This window comes from Erinaceus europaeus, chromosome 18 (assembly GCF_950295315.1).
Source record: "Erinaceus europaeus chromosome 18, mEriEur2.1, whole genome shotgun sequence".
Taxonomy (NCBI): Eukaryota; Metazoa; Chordata; class Mammalia; order Eulipotyphla; family Erinaceidae; genus Erinaceus; species Erinaceus europaeus.
The window spans coordinates 19757315-19777643 of record NC_080179.1 but is presented as its reverse complement, the minus strand read 5'-3'; the positions used below and the strand labels follow the sequence as shown (position 1 = coordinate 19777643).

Genomic DNA, 20329 nt, shown 5'->3' with positions numbered 1-20329 from the left:
ACATAATTTTAGTGTACATACATTTTTTGTCATTCTTTTCAATTTTAAGGGATTCATACATCTCCCAAATGCTGCATTACTTTCATGCTCATAATTTTTAAGCAATTTTATGCAAATTTCTTTGAGTGAATTATAGCATAATTTAAATTTCTCCTTAATGTCACAAGTTAAGGGGATTCACATTGTAGCTATATCAGTGCACATCTAAGCAGATAAATGAAAGATTGTTTGATAGGCTGGGTCAACCTATTTGTAATTGGACATGGTTTCTCTCTCTTTGTAGGAAAAATTCTTCATACTCTTCATTTCCACCAGAAGGTGTTTTTGTCAATACCCTGGGTCTGCTGGTTCTGGTGTTCGGAGCCCTCATTTTTTGGATAGTTACCAGACCCCAGTGGAAACGTCCTAAAGAACCAAACTGTGCCCTTCTTCAGCCAAATCGAGGCACTTCAGAGGGAGTGGAAGGCTCCATGGCAATGAACTCTGGCAATGTGGACAAATCAGATTCAGAATTAAACAGTGAAGCAACAGCAAGGAAAAGAAACTTCATGCTTGATGATGCTGGACAAAGATCTACCATGTAAAATGTAGATATGTAGCAGTATACCTTCACTAAACAAACAAACAAACAAACAAAAAACTAGCTTTATAGTTTAGCCATTAGATTATTGAACTCCATAGAATCAATATTCTAATTATAATCAATATTCTAATTATTAGAATTTCTTGTAGAGTTTGTAATGGTCAAGTCTTATCAAATAATCTGAATTAGAAAGGAGATGATCAACGTAAGTAACAGCCAATATAAATCGAGCCACTCTCTTTTTCAGGACCAAGGCATTTAACAGGGTGCCTTCCACAGAACAGAGGATCAAACTGTGTCTGTCAGTTGAATTTGATAAAGTAGCAGCAACCCTGGCCCCTTGTCATGTGTTCATTTCCTACTAATACTGAGAATCTAATGGTATCAGAACTAGGTGGAAACAATTCTAAAGCCTTAGAATTGGATCATGAGGGAGTCCGGCGGTAGCGCAGAGGGTTAAGCGCAGGTGGCGCAAAGCACAAGGACCGGCTTAAAGATCCCGGTTCGAGCCCCCGGTTCCCCACCTGCAGGGGAGTCGCTTCACAGGCGGTGAAGCAGGTCTGCAGGTGTCTTTCTCTTTCCGCCTGTCTTCCCCTCCTCTCTCAATTTCTCTCTGTCCTATCCAACAACCACGACAACAACAATAATAACAACAACAAGGGCAACAAAAGGGAATAAGTAAATATTAAAAAATAAAAAATAAATTAAAAAAAAGAATTGGATCATGAATATCTGCGACAAAGTTTGTGCTAACCAGATATCATGACTACAGTATGGCGGAACAAAAGAAAACGTACCTGTCCTCCACTCAGTCGGGACTCAGATCGACCCAACATGTCAGGGTTTACACTAGAGTTTTTTGAAACAGTGACTGGACCAATAGGTAACTGAAGAGAGATTTCTCTGGTCAGACCTATAGTTTCTAAAACTTGACTTAGTCCCATGACTTCCCAACCTAGTTAGAACGAGAATCTGCTTGAATTCTGAAGAGGCATAATTTACTTTACAACCTCAAAGAGTGCATTCCGCCTACGTTTCCGTTTTTATTTCTAAAAGTACTTACATGACACTATTTATGTACCAGACACTAGTAAGTGCCATGTTTTATTTTAAGCTCTTTATAAATTTTGACCCATTTAATCCCCAGACAACCTTTGGAAGATAGGTACTAGCATTATCTCCATTGTATAGATAAAAGAAGAGAATCTTGGCAAGGTTAGTAATCTGTGCCATGATCTGCAGCTCACGATTGGTGGAACCAAGACATACTACCCCTCTACTATGCTGCTTTCCTGTCTATACTGATTTGCACTTGCTTTGACCCACTCCTGGATAAGACTCAACTGCTGGAGTTGTCCCAGCTCATCTTCTGGCTCTCTCTTCCAAGGCAGATTACCCAAATAGCCGAAGGGAAAGGGCTTGCCTTTTTCTGGAAATAGACCAGGAGCACTCTGTACTGCCAATAACCTATCTTAATACCCTTGGGATAAATTGTTCTTCTTTCACAATTCCACTATCACTTTTTTTTTTAGTAAATGTCGATTTAAAAGATTTCTGTTGTCACAAGTGTACATTTCCAGATTTTCCCCAAATAGGTGTACTTCACCCTCACCCAAACCATCTCATTCCACAACAGGGACTTAAGTCTCTGATCTCCCTTTAGTGTTTCTCCCTTCCCCCTTCTTAGTCTCCAGATCTGCTGTGATAGATAAGAGTCCATCGAGGATTCACCTTCCATTGCCCTTTGTTTCTTAGAACACATCTGTGGATGAAATCATCTGGTAAGATACCCCTTTCATTTTAACAATGGTGTCTTGGTCAGGGACATGTATTGTTTTGAAGATTAACCTAGAGTGTGAACAGTTTTGGGTTTAGAGACAGGAAAAAATTTAGGGTTAGCCCTTCCTCAGTTCTTCCTGACCTTTTTTCCCCTTTGGGGGTGGGGGTGGGGCTTAGAAAGATGCTTGGGGTTTAAGGCTCTGGGTAGTGAATTAAGATTCAGAGGTGTATGGAAACCTCAGTCTAGGCTCTGGACTAACGGAATGAAACCCTAGTATAGTGCTGAGATGGTGCTTTTCGTTTGCAGCTTGATTTTTTTTTTCTTTTCACTTTAAACTGGTACATTTTTAGTGTTGATTAAAAGCCTTACAGATACAAATACACTTAATATGTGTGGTGTTCAGTGGACTTCCATTTCAGTAACTGTACTCATCACAACCCCTTAAATTCCAGATGATGAGTTGAGTTTCACTTGCCACAACACAGTTTTCTTCTTATGTAATTAATTTTATTTTTCCAAAATTGGTGTCAGGAGACTCCCCAGTGCCCAGCATAATGCTGGGCACATAATTGGTACAATTACATTCCAAATGGTGGCACATACTACAATGCTGATGCCAAGTGGAAGGTGTAATTGCATTGCCACCCCAGTATATTTTGATAGATGGATATTTACTTACATAAAAGCATGCAAAAACATCAGGAAATATTTTTTGGCCGGGAGAGGAATCACTGGTAGCCCCAAGAACATTCAATTTTGTTTAGTCCAAGAAAGAAGTTGTCAGTGAAAAGTTAATTCTGGGTTTGCATTAGGATATTCTGCTCCATTGCAAAGACTTGAGTACTCCTTACCTTGGCCCTTTGTTTTATCTCTTGCAGGATAATGTGAGGGTAATCTTACCGATATTATAGCAACCTCTCTTCTTGCTCAACCTTTATGAAAACAATGCACAGTAAAATACTATCTAGAAACCCTTTCTATTTGAGGCACCTCTTTTAATGGGCTTTTTATTCTAGTGATAATTGTACCTTTATATTTCAAAAGCTGATATTTCCTATCTAAATAGTCTCTCCCCCCCCAAAAAAAAAAAAAAAACCCACAAAAAAGAAAAGGGGAAGAGAAAGCCTAAGGTATCAATTCCAAAATAGTGATTGAAATCTCCCCCAAATAATTATAGCTTCTATTATCTACAGAGATAGTCTGGCTTCACTTACCCCATAATCTAATTTTTTGGAGGGCGGGGCTTTATTTCAACACTCAGCCAAATCAACACTAAGGTCTTTTCTTTCAAAAGGTGCACTGAGAATCTCAACTGAATATTCTTTTTGAACTAATGTGATAAAAAAAAATGTACAGCTTCCTAAATTCCTTGTGTCAGACTGAATCCTCCCTCCAAAGTACTCCTTTCCTTTTTCCATTTATGGTCTTATTTTAAGTAGCACTAGTTGGAAATAGCATTTCAAAGCTTACAATCAAATGACAAAGAAGACAATTGTACTTTTTAAGAAATACTGACAAGTGGTTTCTGTTGTCTAAAAGACAAAGTAGAGAGGATGTCTTTTTTTTTACCAGAGCACTGTTCAGCCCTGGCTTATGGTGGTACGAGGGATTGAACCTGGGACTTTGGAGCCTCAGGCATGAGAGTCTATTTGCATAACCATTATGTTATCTACCCTCTGCCCTGGATGTCTTATTTTAATTAGGCTCTTTGCCCTGCTGGGTTGGAAACCCCAGAGCAATACTGGTTTGCCAAAGCTAAAACCCCCACACAAGAAGTAAAGCTTTATGCTAATTTTATTGCAGTATGATACAGTTTTAATTTCAGTATATCCTCTCTTTAAAGATGACTCCTACAGGAAACTGTAACTGCTATGTCTTACAAGTAGGAAGTATGCAAGAAAGAAAACTATTATACTTTATTCCCTACAAGGGACCTAAACACTCTTAAGTGGTAAAGATTTCTATGTTTAAAATTGTCTTTATATTCCAGCACATATATGGAAAAATATTAAATAGCTTGAATATTTTATAATTTTGTAGAAAAATATGCATCTATTTTTCTTAACTTGTTTTATATGGCAATAAACATTATTTTGAAAATTATTTGTGGATGTCATCAGTTGCTTCAACTTAGAAAGTGTGGCGGGGGCTGGGCAGTGACGCTTCTGGTTAAGGGCATAGTACTATGCACAAACACCAGGGTTCAAACCCCTCCCCTCCCCACCTGCTTCAGGGCACTTCACGAGTGGAGAAGCAGGGCTGCAGGTGTCTATCTTTCTCCCTCTCTATCCTTCCTTGTCTCTCAGTTTCTCTCTGTGGTATCCCTAAAAAGGAAAAAATGGCTGCCAGGAGCAGTGGATTCATATGCTGTTATCGAGCCCCAGTGATAAAGAAAATTAAAAAAAAGAATAAAGAAAAGAAAAAAATAATAATAAATAATAAAATAATAAATATAATAATAAAATAATAAAATAATAAAAAAAGAATAAAGAAAAGAAAAAAGAAAAAAAAAGAAGGTGTAAGCAGTGTTCTGGATGTCTCCTATTTTGTGTTTGTTGGTTTGCTTTCAGGGGGTGAGTTTTTCAAGTTTCTTCATTAGAAGGATGTTACCTTTATTGTCACTGATTACTATTTTAGTAGGCAGTCCTTCCCCCCAAGATCTCTGCTCACTTTTTTAAAGTTTATTTTATTTTGTTTATTTATTATTGGATAGAGACAGAGAAAAATTGAGAGAGGAGGAGGAGGTAGCGAGGGAAAGAGACATGGAGATACCTGCAGCCCTGCTTCACCACTTGTGAAGCTTTCCCCCTGCAGGTGGGGACCAGGGGATTGAACCTGGGTCCTTGCACATTGTAACATATGCCCTCAACCAGGTGTGCCACCACCATGCCCCTCTGCTCAGTTCTTTCAGCCTTTAACAGGTTTCTGCTATTTGACCCATGCATGTACAGCTCAGGGTCAGCCACAGATGTGAGCAGAGCTTATATGTAGAATTTAGGGTTCTCTCAGCTAAGCTCCATATATTCCAGGACCGGCTTAACTCTCAAGCTGCTATGGTCAGACTGAATTTTGTACTTTGGTTCTTCAAGCCTGAAAGCTTTCTACTAAGTTTTAACTTTCTTGCTTTAAAGAGACTTGGGTTTTCGCTCAGGGCAAAAAGGAACTGAAAATTAGTTCAGTTTCCTTCTTCCAGATTAAAGCTCTACTTTCTTCTATTTTCTTTTTTAATTTAATATATGTTTAATATATATTTACTATATATATTTTATTATATATTTAATACATATTATATATATATATATATCCTCCAGGGTTATTGCTGGAGCTTGGCGCCTGCTCTACAAAGCCATTGCTCCTGGAGGTCATTTCTTTCCATTTTGTTGCCCTTGTTGTCATTATTGTTATTGTTGCCATTGATATCATTGTTGTTGGATAGAACAGAGAGAAATCGAGAGAGGAAGGGAGACAGAAAGGGGGAGAGAAAGATAGACACCTGCAGATCTGCTTCACCGCTTGTGAACTGACTCCCCTGAAAGGGGGGAGCCAGGCTCCAAGCGGGATCCTTACGGCGGTTCCTTGCCCTTTGCGCCATATGCGCTTAACCCACTGCGCTACCGCCCAAACCCCTATTTAATTTTTTTATCTATTTAATTTTTCTGCCACCAGGATTATTGTCTGCATGACTCCACCACTCCTAGCAGTCATTTCTCCCCTTCCTTTAGCTCAAAGGTAAGAGACGGAGAGGGAAGGAAAGACACTGAAGCACTACTCCACTACTTGTGATGATGCTCCTGCTGGCTTGGGGCTGGAACCTTTTTCCTTGTGCATAGTTATTTGTGGGCTCTACCAGGTGAGTCCCCTTCAAAGAGTTTTGTTTTCTTAAGATTTATTTATTTATTTATTTACATGAAAGAGAGCCAGAGTATCACTCTAGCTTTGTGATGCTAGGGATTGAACTTTTGACCTCATTTTAAAGAGTCTAGCACCTTACCCACTGCTTCAGGGAATTAAAAAAAAAAAAAAAAAAAACACCTTCCCAGAATGTTTAGCTGTAATCTTTGGAATTATTTAACTAGTAGAAGCTACACCTCTATTCCCAGAAGCCAGAATTTTGCAACACTTTTAATTGCTAAAATGTAGCCCGAGTCTCTAAGGTAGAAAAAATAGTATTGAATGTTTTCCTGACTTGTTTTCACCAAAGGGTTTTTAAATGTTTTATAAAATGACTGTCTAGCTCTGTGAAAAGCTGGTCAAAGGATAGTCTTACTCAAGTTGTCCTCACAACTTCTTGCCAAGTACAGACCTTGCTTATTATATCCACTTAGATCGAATGCTTCCCTAATTAAATGCTGTAGAAAACATACCTGCAATTAAAGGTAAGAGTGACCTTCATTACAAGGTAAGAATGGTAAGGGAATATCAGCTGTGATCTCCATTTTAAAATGTCTGAGAATCTAGGTCTGTGCCACTGGATAAAAGAAACGTTCAGTATATGAGGCTGTATTCTGGCAGCTTGACACTTTGAGATGGTAATATAGGCAACATGAAAACAAACAGAGACTCGTACCTGAGGCACTACACCTCACATGAAAGGAAGCCATTCTTACCTAGACTTTGAGAGGGATATGCCACTCTGTGGTTGAGTGCTTTGTCTTAAGTGAGCAATTTACTTCTAATTTCATAACTTTTAATTGTCTAATTGTTGACTGCGGAATAAGTGGAAAATATGATAATACTACCACAAGCCAGGGCTGATCAGAGCTCTGGTAAAAAAAAAAAAAAAAGATAAATGCAGTTGTCCTCCAACAGATTCCACATCACCTACAGCTGGTTTTGTGCCTTTTACTTTTTCTTTTCTCCTCCATCTCACTCCACACCCCCCACTTTTTTTTTTTTAATCCCTTGGGACTTCACTCCTCTGAGCTGACTTTTTCAGATGTGCAGACAAAGGCAGAGAAACAGAGGGAGAAAGGAAAAGGCACCACAGCACTGAAGCTTCTCCCAGTGTGGTCCTGGCTGAGCTTGAGCCTGGGTTGGGTGCACAGTGCAGTAGGCGCCTTCTCAGGTGAGCAATCTTATCGGTCCTCTCTTGCTGTTTTTTTTTTTTTCTCTCTTGTTGGTTTTTAAGAATTGCAGATACTTCAGCATGCATCCATGAGGACTAAATTAATTTGGTAATAATGTATATTAATTTAAGAAGACCATATCAGGGTTTAGGAGACAGCATAATGGTTATCTTAATTAGATATTTAGCGGAATAAAGACAGCTAGCAATCGAGAGGGTAAGGGGATACAGAGAGACACCTGCAGCACTGCTGCACCACTCACAAGGCTCTCCCCTTGCAGGTGGGAAACGGGGGCTCAAACACAGATCCTTGTACATTGTAACATGTACACTCTACCAGGTGTGTCACTATCCAGCCCCTAAAAAATTAATAAATTCATGAATAATTATTGTTTAAGGCCATGAGCTCTAGGGTGGTTTATTATGGGGCAAAAGATAAACAGATGTTGCTATGCAAATATCTGCTAGAACTATTCACCCATGTGGATGAGACCTAAGGCAGTCACAGCACTTATGCATTATCAATTATAATCGCCTCATGGCCCTCAGATTCATAAATAACTGTAGGACCTTTAGTAAGTTAGTTTCCCGAGCTTCAGTTTCTATAACCATAAAATGGAGATGAAGATATTTGTCCTCAAAGAATCACTTCTAGAGGCCAGGATAGCTCACCTGTTAGAGCACGTGCCCTGGCATGCATGAGGCCTTGGCACTCAAGATGCTTCATGGATCGTGGTGTGGTACAGAGGTGTCTCATTCTCTGTCTATTACTCTCTTTCTCTCTGAAATATATATTTTTTGTTAAAGAAAGAGAGAGTTGGCCCAGGAGTACCAGACTTAGACATGCAAGAGACTCTGATACCACAAAAATAGGTATATATCTTTTTCATACAAGGTATATTTTATATGTAATAAATTGAATAAATTCAAATATTTTAATATATTCTATGTAAATATATATGTATATTGGGTGGGGGAGATAGGATAATGGTTATGCAAAGAGACTTTTTAAAAAAAATTTAGGATAAGAGTGGTACATGTTCACACATTGCCCACCCCCAGAGCTCCATATCCCATCCCCTCCCTTGACAGCTTTCCTATTCTTTATCCCTCTGGGAACATGGACCCAGGATCATTGTGGGGTGCAGAAGGTGGGAGGTCTGGCTACTGTAATTGCTTCCCCACTGAACATGGGCGTTGGCAGGTCACCGATCCATACGCCCGGCCTATCTCTCTCTTTCCCTAGTGGGGTAGGGATCTGGGGAGGCAGGGCTCCAAGACACATGGTGGGGTCCTTTGCCCAAGGAAGTTGGGCTGGCATCATGGTAGCATCTGAAACCCGGTGGCTCAAAAAGAGTTCAGAAACAAAGCAGAACAAATTGTTGACTAATCATGAACCTAAAGGCATAAATATTGCAGATGAAGATTGGGGGGGGTCTCCGTTTTGGTAAAAGCTAGTAGGTCTGATTAGGTATATTCCAGAGGGCCCATCACTTTACTGGTTTTTGCCTGAGCTTGACATCTGACATGCAGGTGGACCCAGGTTATTGTCTGGGAAGTTGGTGCCATAGTTGGAAAAAGTACTAGAAAGCTGAATTGGGGGAGAAAGTAGCTCCCAAACATGGGGAAAGTATATAAATATTGTTAACTATAAACCCCACCAGTTTGATCTGGGGTCCATATTCCACACAGGAGCCTGTGTGGCCTCTGCATCCCTGTAGATCTGAGCTCACATTCTGTGGTCACTGCTAGGAACATTCCAGGCTGCACTAATTTCAGGACCCATCTTCCTCGGGTGGTAGGTAGAGTATGTTGTCCAACCTCCCTTCAAAGAATGGAACATTCCCTACCATTATTGATCCACATTAATGGCAAAGTCCTATAGGAGTCCACAAAGGGGTCCATTGTGTTGTTCCTGATGGAGATAATAAGTGACAGTGGTGAGAGGCATCTGTTAGAGGTCTAGGCCCATCATGTCTGTGTGGGAATCCCTGCACTCCCTGACTAGAGCCCCAGGGGATGGGGTGGCCTGGTAGTGACTAAGAGTCATCATTAAAGTCTGCCAGTTATTATTCAGCTTTTGTAGTCCTTGTTCTGTCTGACAAGGTTCTCTGGAGTGATTGCAGGACATGTAATAGGAGGTAGGTGAGGAGGGTATCTAGTTCTAAGTAGAAACTGACTTTCTTGCCTGAGGATCCAAGGTATTAGGTTCAATCCCCTACATGACCATAAACCAGAGATGAGCAGTGCTATGGTTAAAAAAATTTAATATGTATGTATAAATGTGTCAGGAAGTGACAGGAAGGTAGAAGACATACTGGCCTTACAGAGAGCTTCAGTTGTGCTGATAACATTGCCTGACTTCCTCCCTCCCTCCCTCCCTTCCTTCCTTCCATCATTTTTATTAAGGGGTTACTAGTTGGCAGTGCAGTTACTGACACATAGGTATAATCTCTCATCTCCCCGTCAAGGTTCCTGCACAATAAATACTCTCACCCACCACTTGGGCCCTTTCCCATCATCCTGCAACAGCACCTCAACTTCTTCTCATTCCTACCCGCCCCCTACCCCAGAGTCCTTTGCTTTGGTGCGACTCACCCCGCCCAGTCCCAGTTTTGCTTTGTGTTTTCCCTCTGGGTCCTTATTTTGACAGTATGTCTCTAAAGTGTAGTGTTGACTGGTAGGGTCAGTGTGCCCAGTATGGCATTTTAGTCTACTTATATTTTTGGTGTCAGGATTCAAATTCAAGACCTTAGGCATACAAAGCATATACTCTGTTACTGAGTATATGGTCAACCCTTCCGTCTTTATACCATTGAGTACTACATGATCTTTTCATAAATATCACATTTTTTAAAAGGACAGGAAGAAAATTTTATGACATCTTGAAGGTGGGGAATTTCTTTCTTGAGTAACATGTGACCTTTCAAATGTCAACCAAAGCAGCATGATTTGGTTCACATGAACTTCCTGATACTTAATAAGCAGGTGAAAAATCACTTTGTTAATATTCAGTATTCTGATGTCATTTATAAATAATTCCAGTAGTAACCTTTTTCATTAGAAAAACACCTGTAACAGTGTTGACTCTGATTACTCCCTGTGGATATTGCTTAGCTAAGAATTAATATATCATACTTTCCAGAATGACAGACTGTGGGCTGGAATAAGAGAAAACAGTAATTTATAAGATGGAGTAATTACTGGAGAATCCAGGTACTATTTACAGACCTCCTTCTTTGTTCTCAAGCACACAAAATTATTGAGTTCACATTCCTGGAGTCCTTTATTAGCCTTAATCTTAGGTTGTCTATCACAAACAATAGTGTTGTGGATTAATAAATACCACACGATCCCATAATACACTGCACAGGCCCTTGGTCTTCTGAGATAATCAGTGAGTTTGGATGAAGCATTATCCCTGACGCTAAACTGAACTGTCCAGAGTCCATTGGCTGCAGAGGCTGAGGCCGCCTCCCAGGTTGCACTATCTGAAATATCCACGAGGTGGCAGCATCTCCTCAGCTGCTAACCAGTGACCTTTAAGGGCAAAGGAGACCACCTTCAACCACTGGGTGATTCAGGGTTCAAAGTTAGATGCTGGTACTTGGTTGTTTCTTTGTGTTTTCTAGCACTGACAAAGAGAAATCTATCCTGACTATATCCAAATATCAAGTAAAATTTACTCGGGTTTGGTTATAACCAGTACCACAATAACTTGATAGTTGTTATAAACTGCCTTACATTCTTCCTTTAATTTTCTTTCCTCCTTTTTTTTTTTTTTTAGTACACTTGATAGTTGAATGTTTTATTTTGCCTATTTCTCAACGTGCAGGAGGAATTTGGATTTTTTTTCTGCCAATCTTCAATAGGTTTCATTCAATCATGAGGTGATTCCACTGCTTCCTGTGGCCTCTTATTTAGAAAGATTTGTTTGTTTGTTTACGGCATAGAGAGAGCCAGAGCATTATTACACACATTGCCAGGGCTTAAACTTGAAATCCTGCTGGAGGGTTCAAGTCTTTACTTACTGAACTGCCTGTGAACTCTTCCCCTCCCCTACCCCCAATTAGAGACTAAGACAGTGGAGGGAGACATCCCAGCACAGCTCCAGCTGTCAGGAAGTTTCCCTATTGCATGGTGCTCCCATGCGGTACCTGGACCCTCTTTCTTGGTAAAGTGTGCACTCTGGCAGGTGAGCTATCTCTCAGCCCCAGAAATGTGGATAACGTTAAGTACAAAAGCTTACTTGGGGGGGGGGGGCTAGGGTTCAGGTCCTGGAACATGATGGCAGAGGAGGACCTAGAGGGGGTTGAACTGTTGTGTGGAAATCTGAGAAATGTTACACATGTACAAACTACTGTGTTTTATTGTTGACTGTAAACCATTAATCCCCCCAGTAAAGAAAAAAGGAAAAGAAAGCTTACTTTTTTATTATAACAGTCCAGTGGCAACGGACACTTAACATATTCAGAGAAAGTCTTCCAATTAGTTTGTGATAAACAGCAGAATCACTTGACAAGTCAGTCACAGGTGATTCCAGTACTCTTGTTTGAGGCATTACTGTGGTCTGCATTCAACTGGGAAGTTCTTACCTTTAAGCACTCCTCAAGGGTGGTTAGATATGAGCCTCAGAATTTCTTATTTTCAATGTGAAGGAAGACTCTCTTGCATCTCCCAGAAGTAAACATTCTAAGCATACTTGAGATGCATAAAGTAAATGAGAGAACAGTGAACTAGAAAGATATTTTCTCTCAATGGACTGTAAATGTAGAAACTAGGAACACTGTGGTGATAGAATAGGCTGACTCATTTGACCCCTGATGCTGAATGGGGAAAAAAGGTTCTTTTTTTTTTTTTAATTTATTTTCTTTTTGTTGCCCCCGCTGTTTTTATTGTTGTTGTAGTTATTGTTGTTGTTATTAATGTCGTTGTTGGACAGGACAAAGAGAAATGAAGAGAGGAGAGGAAGACAGAGAGGGAGAGAGAAAGATAGACACCTGCAGACCTGCTTCACTGCCCGTGAAGCGACTCCCCTGCAGGTGGGGAGCTGGGGGTAGTAAATAGTTTTTCTTTCAATGTTAGCAATTCTATAAAAGAAAATTCAAGCAGCTGGGAAGAGAGAGCAGGACTTGCAAGACTGAAAATTTAATTCTTTGCACTGTACATGCTGGAACAGTGCTCTGGTCTCTCTCTTGTAAAATAATTGAATGAATGACTTGTATTTTAAAAATTAGGAAAAAAATCAAGATTTTGTAGCTGAGACTGATGATATATCATGGATTCCAAATATGAATGAATGAAGCAGAAATACCTTCCTACCCACTATTGTTATTTTTTTAAATTTTCTTTTTCTTTTTTAAAAAAATTATTATTTATTGTTTTTTTACCAGAGCACTGTTCAGCTCTGGTTTATGATGGTGTGGTGGATTGAACCTGGGACTTTGGAGCCTCAAGCATGAGAGACTCTTTGCATAACCATTATGCTGTCTCTCCCCCCACTCTTTTTCTTTTTTATATTTTTTATTGTTTTTATTTATTTATTTATCAGATAGAGACAGCTAGAAATCAAGATGGATGGGGGGTTGATAGAGAGGGAGAGAGACGGAGAGCCACACCTGCAGCACTGCTTCACCACTTACGAAGCTTTCCCCTTGCAAGTGGGGACTAGAGGCTCGAACCCAGGTCCTTGAGCATATAACATATGTACTTAACCGGGTACACCACCACCCGGACACTTTTAATTTTCTAATTTTCATTTTATGTTATTTTATTTAATAGAAATCTTTCCACTTTAATGGGTGGTTTATTTTGGAAATTCAAAGTATACAGTAACTGGCAGGGATTTTCAGGAAACATGAATTATTAATTTTTTTACTATAGAGATAAACACTCCTCAATTTTTTAACGAGGTAATGCAACTGGGCATTTATTTATTTTATTAGTTATTTAATATTTATTTACAAAATTATAAGATAACAGGTGTATGATTCCACATTGTTCCCACTATCAGACTCCTGTGTCCCCATTACCTCCACTGGAAACTGCAGTGGTTCTTGCAAGGTTCACTATCTATATTTACATATATTTGCCCTTTTTTTTTTCCCTATGGTCCTTCCTTCTTTTTCTTTCTAAGTCAAATCTACTACTTCTGAGTGTCCTTCCTCCCCCCACCCCCTTCTCTCTCTGAGTCCTGATTGAATTGGAATTCAGAGCCCTCTGGTTATCTCCCCCTAACATTTCTCCCGCTCTGTCAGTATGGGCCAGAATTCATTTTGGGGTGCAGGTTGTGAAAGTTCTGGCTTCTGTAATTTCTTCTTTACTGGACAGGGGCATTGGCAGGTCGACCCATACCCGCAACCTGTTTCTGTCTTTCCTTAGTGGGTTAGGGCTCTGGAGAGGTGAGTGAGGTTCCAGGACATTGGTGAGATCATCTGCCCAGGGAGTTCAGGTGCAACTTTCAGGTGACTGAAAGGCAGTAAGATATAAAACAGGACAAAATGTTTAATAAACAGGAACCAAAATGTAGGAATGCCACAAATAAGAATAGGGGTCTTAAGGTGGAAAGAAGCTAGGAAGTCTATATTAGGTATGTTCCTAGCAGTCTATGCTTGAGCTTGATAGCTGAAATGGAGGTGGGCTGAAAATATTGTTTGGCATAACCTGGGTCCACTAGCATATTAGATGTCAGGCTCAAGCAAAAACCAGTAAGGTGATGGCCCCTCTGGAATATACCTAAAACAGACCTACTAGCTTTTTCCAAAACGGAGACCCCCAATCTTCATCTGCAATATTCATGCCTTTAGGTTCATGATTAGTCAACAATTTGTTCTGCTTTATATCTTAACTCTATACTTTATATCTGAACTCTTAACTTTATATCTTAACACCCCACCATGTGTCTTGGAGCCCTGCCTCCCCAGATCCCTACCCCACTAAGGAAAGAGAGAGACAAGCTGGGAGTATGGATCGACAACCTGCCAACGCCCATGTTCAGTGGGAAAGCAATTACAGAAGCCAGACCTTCCACCTTCTGCACCCCACAATGATCCTGGGTCCATACTCCCAGAGGGATAAAGAATAGGAAAGCTATCAGGGGAGGGGATGGGATATGGAGCTCTGGGGGTGGCCATTGTATAGAAATGTACCCCTTATCCTATAGTCTTGTCAATATTTCCATTTTATAAATAAAATAAATTTAAAAAAAAAGAAAAATATATATCTGGGAAGATGGTGTCAGAGTTGAGAATAGGGCTAGGAATGTTGTATCAGAGAGTAGCTCCCAAATTTGAAGAAAATGTGAAGATAATCCTTATATTCCACTATCCAGAGACCTTCTTTGTTAATAATTTATTAGAAGCATCCCCAAGGAACAAATTAGAAAAATCGTCATTTCTTCTCTGTTCCATAAAATCTGCTCCCAGACACAACTCTTCCCAATGTTTCTGGTCTTTGCCCTAGGAAGTCTTAAACACTTTTTTTTTTTGCCTCCAGGGTTATCTCTGAGGCTGAACTATGAGTCCACTGCCCCTGTGGCCATTTATTTTTTCTTCAATTTTTGGAGAGAGAAATTGAGAGGAGAAGGAAAAATAGGGAGAAAGAAAGATATACACCTGTAGACCTGCTTCACTACTTGTGAAGCGTCCCCCACTGCAGATGGGGAGCCAAGGCTTGAACCAAGATCCTTGTGTAGGTCCTTGTGCTTAACCCAGTGCACCACCACCCGGCCCTTCAAACACTCTTAAGAACATTTCTTCCTTACAAACTTATTAGTTACATAAATATGTCTTACTAGGGAAAAATGAAAACTTAATTTAAATATTAAATCATATAAAATTCTATATTTATTTTCATCTTGAAATTACTCCACTTGCTTTACAAGTAGAAATTTAATTGCTTAATGACTTCAAGTATCTTCCCAACATCACTCTGGCAAGCCCTCCGTCGCATGTGTGTCAGCAGCCCACACGGTGATGCTCTTATCAAAGACATTAACCCCTGCATATCAGTTCACAACCTGTGTTCACTCAGTTAAAGCATCCTAAGGGACTAGTAAAAAATTTACTAGAACCACAGTTTTGATCCATGTTTCAGACTTTACAAAAGATCTCAATACAGATGGTTTGTATGCATTTTATTAAGTTGTCACCATATTAAATCTAAGCAATATTAGTTTCATCTGTGTCTTATACATGAAAAGGTTGAGATTCAAAAATGTGAAGTGATTTGTTAGATTTTTGGTGTATGTTGAGAGGGGCTGGGGAGAGAGCTCAGTGATAGCATAAGACTTGCAAATCTGATTCCCCAGGTTTGATCCCCAGCATGCATATATATAAGAGTTGAGTAGTGTTCCCCCCCCCATTTAGGTAGTCGCAGAAGAGTAAAGGATAATTTGTAAACAAACTGGGTGGATGTTCAGCTTCACGGGGGTGGGGGTGGGGGGAGGAATGGGATGGGACACAGTCTTTTGGTGGTGGGAATGGTGTTTATGTACACTTCTATCAATTTGTAGTCATATAAATCACTATTTAATTAATATGAGAGGAGAAAAATGATTGAAACTTTTTAAATCACAGACTGAGTCTTTTTAATACATAGGCTGAGTCTTTGATATGTTGACTCCCTTAAAAGCTTAGACCAGGGACAACAGAAGCAACCAGTGGCACAGCTATATACAAATAATGTCAAAGGACATAAAATATGGTGATGGTGTGTATGATACAGCAAATCCTAGCAAAGGAATTTTTCAAAGTTAACCCAATTGCCAAATAATTTGATTACAGCAATAATTATCTATTGTCTTCTTAAGCCCTAAGAGAGCAGGAATCTCCCACTTCCTCTTTAGAGCCTATATTTCCCCCATTCCTGGAACCTCTAGGGTGGGGCTCACTTTCCTGCATGCTTCTCTCAATTCATACCAAATGATATTGCATCTGCTGATCCCAACCTAATCAATGCAATGAGTACCACCTCATCATGCTTCACTTCAGACTGTGTCCAGAGACATCAGGCATGGAATGTCAACCCTTGACCCTCATTACCCGGGCGAGACCTTTCCTTTCATAGTATTCTCTAATTCCATTCCAGGAGGTTCACTTCCTATCAAAGTCCCAAAACCTAGATATAGACAAGGTCCCATAAGATAGAGCATATGTTCACATGTAGCCATAAAATTAGGGCAAAACATATACCTGAAAGCAAAAATACACAATAGTCTTTAGTGAGTCAGTATAAAGTTTATAATGAAATAGAGTCTACTTAGATGTAGATACCCTCCTCACCTACTTCCTATTACAATTCTCTCACTCACTCCAAAGCTAACCTCAACAAAGCAAGGACCAATGTGTCCTGGAGCTCTGTTTCCCAGACCTCCACCCTACTAGGGAAAGAGAGAGACAGGCTGGGAGTATGGATCAGCCTGCCAATGCCCATGTTCAGCAGGGAAGCAATTACAGAAGCCAGACCTTCCACCTTCTGCATCCCACAATGACCTTGGATCCATACTCCCAGAGGGTTAAAGAATAGGAAAGCTATCAGGGGAGGAGATGAGATAACGAGATCTGGTGGTGGGAATTGTGTGGAGTTGTACCCCTCTTATCCTATGGTTTTGTGAATGTTTCCTTTCTATAAATAAAAAATTTAAAAAAAGAAAAAAGAAAACAAAATTTCTCTAATACTGGCTAATTTTAACCTTTAAATTCTATATTAAATTTTTCACAATAAAAATTCTTCATTTTAGGGGGCTAGGCAGTAGTGCATTTTGTTAAACACACACACACACACACACACACACACTACAGTGCACAAGGACCCGAATTCAAGCTCCTGGTTTCTACCTGCAAGGAGAAAGCTTTGCAAGTGGTGAAGCAAGGCTGTAGTGCTCTCTCTCTCTCTCTCTCTGTCTTCTCTCTCTCTCCTTTGCCCCTCTCAATTTCTCTGTCTCTATCCAATAATAGATAAAAAATTTTGAAGTCTTCATTTTAAAATACAAGACACAAATATGCAGATGCCCATATTTTGCCAATGTCCATGTCCAGCAGAGAAGCAATTACAGAGGCCAGACTTTCCACCTTCTGCACCCCTTAATGATGTTTGGTCCATACTCCCGGAGGGATAAAGAATAGGAAAGCTTCTGAGAATGGGGTGATAGCGCTGCAGGTTAAGCGCACATGATGCAAAGTGCAAGGACCAGCGCAAGGACCAGCTTAAGGATCCGGGTTTGAGGCCCCGCTCTCCACCTTCAGGGAGTTGCTTCAAAAACAGTGAAGCAGGTCTGCAGGTGTCTGTCCTCCTCTCTGTCTTCCCATCCCCTCTCGATTTCTCTCTGTCCTATTCAACAACGACATTTTAAAAAGAAATTATTTATTTTCCCTTTTGTTGCCCTTTTTTATTGTTGTAGTTATTATTGTTGTTATTGATCTCGTTGTTGGATAGGACAGAGAGAAATCGAGAGAGGAGGGGAAGACAGAGAAGATAGAGCGACACCTGCAGACCTGCTTCACCGCCTGTGAAGCAACTCCTCTGCAGATGGGGAGCTGAGGGCTTGAACCCGGATCCTTTCGCCCATCCTTGCGCTTTGTGCCACCTGCGCTTAACCCGCTGCGCACTACAGCCCCACTCCCGATGACGACGACATTAATAACAACAACAATAATAACTACAACAATAAAACAACAAGGGCAGCAAAAAAGTGAAAATAAATAAGTAAAATAAATATTTAAAAAAAAGAATAGGAAAGCTTCCAATGGAGGGGATGGGATTCGCAACTCCTGTTGGTGGGAATTATGTTGAAGTGTACCCCTCTTATAGTATTGTCAATTATTATTAAGTCAATTATATATATGACATATTATTGACTACATCAATATATATGTCATATATGTGTGTGGGAACTCTTTTTTTTTTTTAGTTTTTCTGTAAATAGCATATTGTAATACAAAAATAAGCCCCAAGACTCCGATGTAAAAGTTTCCAAAAGGAGAGGAGAGTGAGGAGGCGGGAGAGGTGCTCAGATATGGAAGAACTGGCACCTTGGTGGTAGGTGTGGTTTGGCAGCATACAGTTTGAAAAGAAGTGAGCTGGCCCACCTGAGTCATATACACTTTGGGGCTAGGGATGGTGGTTCTGCAGAAGATTTTCAGGCCATAAGCTCTGAGGTCCCAAATTCAAGCCTTAACTCCACCATAAACTAAAACTGAGCAGTGTTCTGGGGGTAAAATATAAACAAATATATATATGTAAACCAAAATTGTTTCAAAAATGTGTGTATGTGTCTGTGTGTATTACATTCATTACCCAAAAATGTATTTAAATGTAAAAGGGGGTGGGAGTCGAGCGGTATCACAGAGGGTTACGCTCATGTGGCGCAAAGCGCAAGGACCGGCACAAGGATCTCGGTTCAAGGCCCCGGTTCCCCACCTGCAGGGGAGTCACTTCACAGGTGGTGAAGCAGGTCTGCAGGTGTCTATCTTTCTCTCCCTTTCTCTGTCTTCCCCTCCTCTTGATTTCTCTCTGTCCTGTCCAACAACGACACCAATAATAACTACAACAATAAAACAATGGCAACAAAAGGGAATAAATAAATATTTGAAAAATAAATAAATAAAAATGTAAAAGGAGGTTAACATAATCTTAAAAGATTTCATTAACTGTCAAAAATATCTCTTAAATAGTTTTTTTTCCCTAACCTTTATGTCTTTTTTAAAATCTGGAGTTGCTATAGTCTCGCATATGTGGTATTTCACGGATGTGGGCACTTTCTCACTGGGAGAGACAGGGAGGGAGGGAGGCTACAGTGTCAGAGCTTTCTCCTTTACCATAGCACCTTTCAAGTGGTGCCAAGGTTTGAACCTGGGTCATTACCCGTGACAAACAACACGCATTATCCGTGAGCTCTCTCTCCAGCCCCTAACCACCATCTCTATCCTTACTACTTTATAATACTCTGATGCTTTGTCACCAGGTCTCATGATCTAATAAGAGTAGATTACTGAGATCTTCCTGATCTTCCAGAGACCACGTCTGCATTACCCACAGGCTCTGAGTATATTTTTAAAAAAGCATCTTTTTTTTTTTGCCAAATTTAAAACATTAATTCCCCAATAAAGAAATAAAAAAAGAAAGAATAATGATAAAAAATATGTTCATATAAAAGGAAAAAAGCATCTTTTTTAATCTGGGGAAATGTACATTCCTGTCTAGGTTTCTAATTTGTTCAGTTCTGGAAATGTGCCAATACCACAGTTTTGGTGATCCAGAGAGATAGCGTATACTTTTCACACCTTGAGACTCAGAACTCCCAACTTCAGTTCCTGGTACCACCGTAATCCTAAACTAAGCAGAACTCTGGTTAAAAATAATAAAGCAATTCCAGAAGCCAGACCTTCCACCTTCTGTAACCCACAATGACCCTGGGTCCATGCTCCCAGAGGGATAGAGAATGGGAAAGCTATCAGGGGAGGGGGTGGGATATGGAGAATGGGTGGTGGAAATTGTGTGGAGTTGTACCCCTCCTACCCTATGGTTTTGTTAATTTATTCTTTCTTAAATAAAAAGTGAATTAAAAAAATATTAGAAAAAAATAATAAAATAACTTTCATGCCTTTGAAATAAGCATCACTAGAAATAATTGCCTTAAAACACTGGTTATTTGTTCCGTCCCAATTCAACAGTCATGTTTCCCTTCCTGGGCCAAAAGCCCACAGAAGTGGGGGGGGGGGGGTTGGGCGGTAGCACAGCAGGTTAAGCGCACGTAGCGCCCAGCGCGAGGAACAGCGTAAGAATCCCAGTTCGAGGCCCCCACTTCCCACCTGCTGGGGATTCGCTTCACAGGTGGTGAAGCAGGTCTGCAGGTGTCTATCTTTCTCTCCCCCTCTCTGTCTTCCCCTTCTCTCTTGATTTC

At 40.2% G+C, this 20329-nt stretch overlaps 1 protein-coding gene across 1 annotated transcript in view; it reads left to right on the top strand.

Moving 5' to 3' along the window:
• LOC103123861 (plasma membrane ascorbate-dependent reductase CYBRD1) overlaps positions 1 to 918 on the top strand; it is a 30589-nt gene extending 29671 nt beyond the window's left edge. The window contains exon 4 of the mRNA XM_007534539.3: positions 284 to 918. Within this exon, the coding sequence (XP_007534601.1) occupies positions 284 to 584 (301 nt within the window). The 3' untranslated portion in view covers positions 585 to 918. The remainder of the gene's footprint in view (positions 1 to 283) is intronic.
• The last annotated feature ends 19411 nt before the right edge of the window (positions 919 to 20329 follow it).